General features: G+C 42.2%; 1 protein-coding gene across 1 annotated transcript in view; it reads right to left on the bottom strand.

Annotated features, from left to right (window-relative positions):
- LOC137430681 (complement C1q-like protein 3) overlaps positions 1–5,774 on the bottom strand; it is a 156,149-nt gene extending 150,375 nt beyond the window's left edge. Inside the window, exon 1 of the mRNA XM_068121460.1 lies at positions 5,190–5,774. Coding sequence (XP_067977561.1) covers positions 5,190–5,759 — 570 coding nt within the window. The 5' untranslated portion in view covers positions 5,760–5,774. The remainder of the gene's footprint in view (positions 1–5,189) is intronic.
- Between the last annotated feature and the right edge of the window lie 5,530 nt (positions 5,775–11,304).

An 11,304-nucleotide genomic window follows, 5' to 3' on the forward strand; every position in this document is an offset into this window, starting at 1 on the left:
TGTGATGGACGGACAGACTGACAGACGGAGGGACGGAGTGCAAACCTATAGTCCCCTCCGGTGTACACCGGTAGGGGACTAATAAAATGATCAACACTTGCATCAAAAATGAGCGTTTTGACAAGAATCAAGCTGTCCATATTTGCTTTACTTTGTTGTTACGATAGATCTCAAATACACAGAACACAGTCATATAAAATAAATCTGTAAAGCTTTAGATCATGTTTTTGTTGTCACAAAATCATCTGATCGCTTTGAGCGTGACATCCGAAAGTCTTCAAACTCATAATCCTGATATGGTTTCATGGAGTAAAGCACAGCATTTCATTGTCCACATTTCCCCAAAAATAAATTGGTTTATCAATGGCAAAAAAGTTGTTGTAACAGCAAGGTGACAAGTCAAAACAAAAGTTTTCAGTAAACCAAGTTTTTATGTCTTTTACCAAGGGATCTTGAGTTGCGTTGTTATGAAGCTCCGCGCATTAAAGTCACCTTTGGGGTGAAGCTCCGTGTGTTAAATGCCTGGAATTTCACTACAATACAAATCAATCATCACAAAATGTGCCTAAACAGGTTGATCATATAATCTTATGTACAGCTGTGAATATAACGGTTGGGAAAGTGGTGTTTACTGCATTTGTGTGCGAGTATTTTATTGTCTAAATTATACACCTTGACATGGATTTGCTTGACTGCATGGCACCTGAAACAAGCATTCTGAGTATTGCGCTGCAATACATGTCCCCTACAGGCAGTCTGTCATCCGGAAAACTGTTGGGGAAATTACCAAGGGTTATTTACCCACAGGTTCTCAATCGTTCCCAATCGCTAATTACCTCAGGACGGGCTCACCTCTGATTCGCACTCCGGACTTCGATTTATACACCTTGCAGACAGGTCAGCAGAAGCACGATAAAATAAGTTGTTGACAAAGAACCTTTCGAGTCGCTAAATATCAGTAATTTATTACATTTTCTGGTTCACGATCAATGATCGATGTGTATATATATGTTGCTCGGCTTGGCTCCGCCCCTCCAGAAAGCGCGCGCTGTGTCGCGCTTTTGACGTTCGCGAGACGAGGCTAAGGGCGCGCGGTGCGGCTTGAGGAGAACTCGAGAATAAACAAGATATCCATTTTTTCCATATCTTCGTTTAATTAACGATATCTGCCAAACCACGTGCCCTATCGCAAATTCCAAAACGACATTTTAGGAGACTGACATGCTGAACAGTTCTGTAAAGTTTCCCCTCGATTGGATCACAAATGAGGGAGGAGCTCGGTTTTAAAGGTTCATGCTTAAAAACGTCATAACTCTGAAAGCATGTGACGCATGACGTCATGCTCACTGAATTTTTGTTCGTCATGGGTATGCGATTCTGACTGCAAAGTTTGGCCTCGATCTGTTCAGCCGTTGCAGAGAAAAAGGGGTTTTCGTGTTTTCACGAAAAACAATATGGCGGCCGAACCACATGACCCGTGACGTCATAATTACCACTAAAATATTTTCCAGACCGAGTCCCTCCTATGGTGAAAATTTGATCTCAATCGGTCCAATTATTGCAGAGAAATTGGTTTTTAAAGGAAATTAAAACTTAAAATGGCACTGAGTTAAGGATCATCAGAATTATCAGAATTCCCAAAGTTCAAAGTGCCATAACTTTCTCAAAAATGATCGAAACGTCGTGAAATTCGAACTCCATCTGTAACTTATCATGAGGAAACCATGTGTCAACTTTGAAATCATTAGCATTAAGCGTTTAGAAAAAAGGTCCGGAAAACTGTTCTTTACGTGACGGACTGACGGACGGACGGATGGACGGAGGGACGGCGTGCAAACCTATAGTCCCCTACCGGTGTACAAATATATACATATATACAAATAAATAAATAAATATATACATAAAGAAATAAATAAATATATATATATATATACAAAAATAAATAAAAAAATATATATATACAAAAATAAATAAATATATATTCATACATATATATATACATATATTCAAATAAATAAATAAATATATATATATATGTACAAATAAATAAATATATATATATACAAATAAATAAAAATGTATATATATACAAAAATAAATAAAAATATATATATATATACAAAAATAAATAAATAAATATTCATATATATATATAATTATATATATACATATATTCAAATAAATAAATAAATATATATATATACAAATAAATAAATAAATATATACAAATAAATAAATATATATATATATACAAAAATATATATATATATATATATATACAAAAATAAATAAATATATATTCATATATATGTATATACATATATTCAAATAAATAAATAAATATATATATATGTACAAATAAATAAATATATATACAGTATATACAAATAAATAAATATATATATATACATATAAATAAATAAATATATACAAATAAATAAATATATATATATATACAAAAATAAATAAATAAATATATATATACAAAAATAAATAAATATATATTCATATATATATATACATATATTCCAATAAATAAATATATATATATATATGTACAAATAAATAAATAAATATATATACATATATTCCAATAAATAAATAAATAAATATATATGTACAAATAAATAAATATATATATATACATATATTCCAATAAATATATATATATATATATATATATGTACAAATATATATGTACAAAATTCCACCAAGCTCGGAACAAGTGTGTGTCTACCCTCAGGAGTGCCAGGAAGCACTATCTCTCCTCACTCAAGAATGAACTCTCAAACCTGTCTCCTTCCTCCAAATCCTGGTGGCGTCTGGTCAAATCCGTTTCTGGTGTTTGTTCCCCCTCCATCCCCTCCCTTACCTCAAATGGCCACACAGTTGACATCGCACGTGACAAAGCCGAATGCCTCAACTCTGTGTTTGCCTCAAAATCCTTAGTCCCAAACCCATCTCTCTCTGTTCCCACCTTTCCCAGTCGAACCAAACTGCTCCTGGACTCTGTGACCTTCTCTCCTGACAAGGTGGAGGAGTTTTTGTCAAACCTCGACTCTGATTCTGCAACTGGACCAGATGGCATCAGCCCACGGGTCCTAAAATCCTGCTCTGCCGCTCTATCTCACCCTCTCTCTGTTCTTTTCACCCTATCCTTTGCTCAAGGTCATCTGCCAGCATCCTGGAAATCAGCAAACATTACCGCTTTACACAAAAAAGGTGCAAAAACAGATCCTTGCAACTACAGACCAATCAGCCTGCTCCCAATTATCAGCAAAGTCATGGAATCCATCATTGCTTCGGATATGAAATCTTTCCTCTTCTCCAATGGCTTGATCTCTGATCATCAATTTGGTTTCAGACCAGGTCACTCTACTCTGGACATGCTGCTTCTGCTGTCTCAACAATGGATGGAGGTCCTCAATGCCAAACAGGAAATCAGAGCTGTCTCCCTTGACATATCACGTGCCTTCGATACGGTCTGGCACCCAGCTCTGCTCACCAAACTCTCCTCCTATGGTATCCATGGAAATCTCCATGCATGGCTTGCGGACTTCCTCTCTGGTCGTAGTCAACGTGTGGCCCTGAATGGATTTCTCTCATCTCCCCTTCCCGTTCAGGCTGGAGTTCCCCAAGGCAGTGTGCTGGGCCCTGTGCTTTTTCTGGTCTTTATCAATGATCTCTCCGACTCTCTGGAAAATCCTCTGTATCTCTTTGCTGATGACTCCAGTCTCTGCCGCTCCATTCCTCTTCCCTCAGATCGGCAGTCTGCAGCCTCCTCACTCTCTGAAGACCTGGACAAAATCACAGACTGGTCAAACATGTGGAACATGTCTTTCAATCCTGACAAATCTCACACTCTTACTATGTCTCTCCGAAAAGATCGACTGGACAACCCTCCCATCTACTTTCTCAACAATCCTCTCCAAGAAGTTCTGTCGCTCAAGCTTTTGGGTCTCACCATCTGCCATGATCTTTCTTGGGAAAACCACATTTCCAAGCTGGCCTCCAAAGCCAGTCGCCGACTGGGCATCCTCCGTCGTGCGAAGTCCTTCCTAGGCACACCTGAGCTCCTCACCACATACAAGGCTTTCATCCGCAGCTCAATGGAATACTGTTCTCCCCTATGGGCTGGTGCTCCTGCCTCACACCTGGCTCGGCTTCACGCTGTTGAATCCAAAGCTTTCAGAATCATTGGAATCTCCCGCGATGAAGCTATCTCTGAGGGCCTTTCACTCACTCACCGCAGGCAGGTAGGCGGTCTTTCTGTCTTCTACCGACTCCTCTCCGGCCTTGCTCCCCCAGCTCTCTCTGTGCTCTGTCCCCCAAATATTCCTACAGGTCGCACAAGATCTGCCAGCCACCCTCTGATGGTTAAACTGCCGAAATCTCGGCTCTCTGCTCACCTTAACTCTTTCATTGCTCTTTTCTCCCGCCTCTGGAACAAACTCCCACACTCACTTCAATCACACTCCTCCCTCCAGGTCTTCAAAACAGCTGTTCACCACCATCTCTTATCTTCCCCCATCCAAAACCTTGATCTTTTCTACCCCCACTAATTCACCCCAGATCCACCTTGTTTGAAATTCCAACTTCTTTCCTGGAAGTCTTGGCAGTGTCCATATGTTTTATACCTCTCCCACCCCCCCCCCCCCCTCTTCCCATGCCTCCCCCCCAAAGCCCTCTCCCTCCCACAGTTCTCTCGATGTCTCCGTGTCTCTCGGTCCCTGCTCTCAAATGTTGTGTTTGTGTCCTTCCCCCTCTCTCCCCATCTTGTCTACCGCTCCCGATGTTATTTGTTTTGTGTGTCTGTTTGTCTTTCTGTGTGATTAATGTTCGCTCTTTCACGAGCCTCGATCTTGTATACAAAAAAAAAAAAAAAAAAAAAATATATATATATATATATATATTTATATATACAAACATACATACATACAGACACTTTGGAAGATAACGATAAATAATGCAGCGTAACCTTTGTCTATAGACTCCTTCAGCAGCACGTACACTCTGTAAAGAGGATAGTACATTGGTGACGATAATGATAGCAATGATGATGATGATGCACATGGGTAAATGAGGTAATACACCTTTCTGTCTCAATGTGTGAGGACATTCTGATAATTGCGTTACGTTGTACGACTAAAGGGGAAGATAGGACTCTAAAGTAAAGAAAAGCAGTGCACCTGTCCGTTCTTCCACAGATCGGCCCACATGCTGGTTCCGTCTCCACCGCGCATCAGTACGTGGTACGTGAAGAAGTAGATTCCTGATATGGGACTACTGAACTTTCCTGAGTTTGGGTTGTAATGGTTGCCCAGGTTCGTAACCACGTCATCAAATTTAAGCACCTCGTTGCCCTCGTGGGGATTATGAAGTCCTGCGTAAAAAGCCACTTTTGGCGGAACTTTATAGGTGGAGACCCCAACTGCGCTCGTGCTTACGTCAGTTACTAAACCACCAGAGTGTCCTGGTGGACCTGGAAAACCAGGTTCTCCTTTCTCTCCAGCAGGGCCCTGCGGACCGGGGGGTCCAGGCTCGCCTACTGGACCCCTCGGTCCAAGTCTGCCGAGGCGGCTAACTTGTCCCGTGAGCATGGTCGGTGGCGTGAGGGCACCCGCTTCTCCACTCGTGCCATCCTGGCGTGATGTGTATGGGTCGCACACCATTCGACACGTGCCGAGCATCTCGTGTGTCGCTGCCGTGTTTTTGGAGTACACGAGCACCGGAATGGCGATGAGTAATATGAGGACCATGACGATTCCCACAGTGGCTGTAACGAGCCACTTTCGGCGGAGATTCACAAACACGGGACGTGATTCAGATCGCTTTGTCGTCGAGTTTGCCCCGTCCTTGCCCTGCGACACACCGAACACACCAATAGAAAACATCAGAGAAAAGAGAAGGGACATGGGGCAACACCAAGTGTAAAACTCCCGAAAAAAAGAAAATCTAAAACGGAGTCAGAGCTGTGTACTCCAAAAGGGAGTCAGAGCTGTGTACTCCAAAAGGGAGTCAGAGCTGTGTACTCTAAAAGGGAGTCAGAGCTGTGTACTCTAAAAGGGAGTCAGAGCTGTGTACTCTAAAAGGGAGTCAGAGCTGTGTACTCTAAAAGGGAGTCAGAGCTGTGTACTCTAAAAGGGAGGCAGAGCTGTGTACTCTAAAAGGGAGGCAGAGCTGTGTACTCTAAAAGGGAGTCAGAGCTGTGTACTATAAAAGGGAGTCAGAGCTGTGTACTCTAAAAGGGAGTCAGAGCTGTGTACTCTAAAAGGGAGTCAGAGCTGTGTACTCTAAAAGGGAGGCAGAGCTGTGTACTCTAAAAGGGAGGCAGAGCTGTGTACTCTAAAAGGGAGGCAGAGCTGTGTACTCTAAAAGGGAGGCAGAGCTGTGTACTCCAAAAGGGAGTCAGAGCTGTGTACTCCAAAAGGGAGTCAGAGCTGTGTACTCCAAAAGGGAGTCAGAGCTGTGTACTCCAAAAGGGAGTCAGAGCTGTGTACTCCAAAAGGGAGTCAGAGCTGTGTACTGCAAAAGGGAGTCAGAGCTGTGTACTGCAAAAGGGAGTCAGAGCTGTGTACTGCAAAAGGGAGTCAGAGCTGTGTACTCGAAAAGGGAGTCAGATAAATAAACACAGTTCGATGTGAATGAACTTGATATTGAAGCTCCATGTTTGGCTGGCAAGTGGAGCATTAAACACCCTCGAACAAGCTCCGCATGTGCAGTGGATGTACATAAATAGGCCTATAAATGTATAATCGGGAGATTGAATGAGACGCAGACGGAGCTTCAGGACTTCGATCTTTAATTCTCGACAACTTTTCGACCAACAAAGGTCTTCTTAGTCGTCCCCAAGTTCAGCTGTAAAAATGCGATTTGAACTTGTCATTTTCAATGAACATGTACTCCGTCATGTGTGACAGTAATGATGCATGAAAGGGATCAATGGAAAGCTGAGGATCTCCTCTTAATTAGTAAACCACATGTAAATTGTCAAACTAAATAACCTTTGCATATTAACCCCTTGAATTCCGATTACCTTTTTTTTGATACGCACTGTATATATACATGTACATACACACACACACACACACACACACACACACACACACACACACACACACACACACACACACACACACACACACACACACACATACACACACACACAGAGAGACACACACACACACACACACACACACATACACACACAGAGAGAGAGACACACACACACACACACACACACATACACACACACACACATACACACATACACACACACACACACACACACACACACACACACACACACACACACACACACACATACACACATACACAGACACACACACACACACACACACACACACGCACACACACACACACACACACACATACTGTACATAATATTTAATTACCTCTGCAAAAAGTTGGATGGAGGTTCGCTTTCCAACCCTGTCTGTTTGTCCGTCTGTAAACAGGATATCTGAAACAGTTGTGGACGGATTAGGACGAAACATGGCGGACAGGTTGGGTGTGCGACAAGGACGAATCGATTGGAATTTGGTGAAGATCCAAGTCCGGATCCGCATCTGACAGTTTTTCAATTTTTAAGTGATTCTTCACCACTGAGGAATGAGACCAAAATCAATATGTGGCACGATATCTCAAGAAGTAAAGGACGGATTATGACAAAACTTGTTGGATGAGTTGGGCAGGTGACAAGGAAAATCCGGTTAGATTTTGGTGAAGGTCCGGATACAGACCTGGCCGATCAGTATGATACAAAACGTAAACTATTCAACCTGGCGGAGGTAAAGGTAAGCTGTTCAGCCTTGCACTCTACTAAGTGCCGTTCGACATATAACAATAATTGGTTGCCCTTTGAATCCGAGGAAGGTCGTTTGCATAAAAGATTTCAACTACCTGGTCAATTTATTTACAGTGTTAAAGCTACTGTATATATAGTAACAAAGATAGCAAGCTGAGTAACGTGGTCAAGGAACCTCCAAAAAGATCACAAACACACACACACACACACAAACACAGACACACACACACACACACACACACACACACACACACACACACACACACACACACAGACACACACACAGACAGGCACACACACACACACACACACCACATTTCAGGCAGGAATTGTAATTTATTCAGAGTGCTGGTGATAACTCGCTTACTTTTGGGATCTTTAACATCGACCACCTAATGCCAGCAGGTAGGATGGCATTAGGTGGTCCATGTTAAAGATCCCAAAAGTAATAGTGTAGCAGCATAGCAAACCTGTTGTGCATTTTGTGATACAAGCACCAAATTTGGCACAAATGTACATTAATATGTTGCGAACATTGTGTGGTCAGCAATGAAGACGAGAGTCTGAATTACATGTATGCAAAAGACCTTGTGAACCAGTGAAGCAAATACACGGGTAAGCATGAATTAAATCTAGGGCATGATATAATTTCCATGATGTTTACCTCTACACTCAATGGTGGAAGGAGGTAATGTTTTGATCCCAGCTTGTCTGTATGTCTGTTTGTCTGTTAGTCCACAAAATTCCAGACAAAGCTTGTAGTAGTGGTAGTTGTAGTGGTAGTGGTGATAACAGAAATTGTTATATAGAACTGAACTTATATTATTATTATATGCAGAAAATAACTTCATTTCTATATGCCCTGCAGTGGACAGGTTAATTGGTTTATGCACTGAAGGGGTCACCCTGGTGTGCACTGCTGTGTTCTGCCTCACTGAGTTGTTCAGGTATGATGTACTCAGCACAAGCTTCCGGTCGGCCCGGAGGTGGGGGTGCGGGCCCTGTCACGGAACGTCAAAACAAACGGCCTGCCGGGGCCGCCCAAAAGTCGGGCGTGAGGGGCGCGTCCACTAATGGAACGCCTCTCGCTTCCCAGATCGAGGGCCACGTGGTCAGGAGAACCTCGTCCCTTCCGGTCACACTTTGCCTATCGGCCGGCCTCGAAGACCGAAATTGTGACGGTGTCACCCGAAAAATTTGAAATTACGAAATTTGAAAAAATTTGAAAAAAAAAATTACGGAATTTCAAGTGGCCCAATATCTGAAAATGTTCGCAACATATTAATGTACATTTGTGCCAAATTTGGTGCTTGTATCACAAAACGCACAATTCTTTTGAATATTTGGGCTAAGCCGCCCCACTATAAGCGAGTTATCACCAGCACTCTGGCGGAGGTAAAGTATGTATATATACTAGCTTGGTGAGGCGAGCGCAGCGAGCCTCACCAAGCGTCGATACTGAGGAACGGGCTTATTTTAAATGAGGCTAATGACTGTACCTGAGTTGCTGTATTGTCATGATTTACACCAATCATAATACAAACAATTACTTTGCACAAATGTACTTGTTGTGTTTGTGATATTACATTTTTATGAACAATTTAGGTTGAAGATTTAGGTTTTGTTTTTTTTTTCAAAAAAGAACCCCTCAGCACATACATAGGGGAGGGGTAGGTGCAGATTGGAAGTTTGGGACGATTACACCTCACCACCACGTAATTCAAAACACCTCACCACCACGTAATTCAAAACACCTCACCACCACGTAATTCAAAACACCACACCACCAAGTAATTTAAACACCTCACAGCCATAAAACACGTAATGAAAACACCTCACCACCACGAAATTAAAAACACCTCACCACCACGAAATTAAAAACACCTCACCACCACGAAATTGAAAACACCTCACCACCACGAAATTGAAAACACCTCACAGCCATAAAACACATAATAAAAACACCTCACAGCCATAAAACACGTAATAAAAACACCTCGCAACCACGAAATTAAAAACACCTCACCACCACGTCATTTAAAAACACCTCACCACCAAGTAATTCAAAACACCTCACCACCACGTAATTCAAAACACCTCATCACCAACTAATTCAAAACACCTCACCACCACAATTAAAAACACCTCACCACCACGTAATTATAAATACCTCACCACCACGTAATTCAAAACACCTCACCACCACGTAATTCAAAACACCTCACCACCAAGTAATTCAAAACACCACACCACCAAGTAATTTAAACACCTCACAGCCATAAAACACGTAATGAAAACACCTCACCACCACGAAATTAAAAACACCTCACCACCACGAAATTGAAAACACCTCACCACCACGAAATTGAAAACACCTCACCACCACGAAATTGAAAACACCTCACAGCCATAAAACACATAATAAAAACACCTCATAGCCATAAAACACGTAATAAAAACACCTCGCAACCACGAAATTAAAAACACCTCACCACCACGTCATTTAAAAACACCTCACCACCAAGTAATTCAAAACACCTCACCACCACGTAATTCAAAACACCTCATCACCAACTAATTCAAAACACCTCACCACCACAATTAAAAACACCTCACCACCACGTAATTATAAATACCTCACCACCACGTAATTCAAAACACCTCACCACCACGTAATTCAAAACACCTCACCACCAAGTAATTCAAAACACCACACCACCAAGTAATTTAAACACCTCACAGCCATAAAACACGTAATGAAAACACCTCACCACCACGAAATTAAAAACACCTCACCACCACGAAATTGAAAACACCTCACCACCACGAAATTGAAAACACCTCACCACCACGAAATTGAAAACACCTCACAGCCAAGTAATTCAAAACACCACACCACCAAGTAATTTAAACACCTCACAGCCATAAAACACGTAATGAAAACACCTCACCACCACGAAATTAAAAACACCTCACCACCACAATTAAAAACACCTCACCACCACGTAATTCAAAACACCTCACCAACACATAATTCAAAACACCTCACCATCACGTAATTCAAAACACCTCACCACCACATGATTTAAAAACACCTCACCACCACGTGATTTAAGAACACCTCACCACCACATAATTCAACATACCTCACCACCACGTGATTCAAAACCACCACAACGTTATTAAAAACACTTCACAACCACGGAAACAAAAGTTTGAGGGAGTCGTTAAGTGACAACACAGACACTGCCCAGATGTGTCGATATTGTTGCGGATCTCTCAAGGCACGTCGACATATAGAGGGGGGGAGGGGGGGGTGGGGGAGGTTAACCCCTTTTCCCCCTCGGGTCTTCGAGTCCACGAGGCCGAGCCGCCATTCCCGTAGCGAGCATGCGGAAGGGTATCGGGTCGATTCCACATGTACCTTCGGTACCCACGCCGCCACGAAAACGGGGACTGGACCTCGCACAAGCCAC

Source organism: Myxine glutinosa, chromosome 7 (assembly GCF_964187855.1).
Source record: "Myxine glutinosa chromosome 7, kmMyxGlut1.1, whole genome shotgun sequence".
Taxonomy (NCBI): Eukaryota; Metazoa; Chordata; class Myxini; order Myxiniformes; family Myxinidae; genus Myxine; species Myxine glutinosa.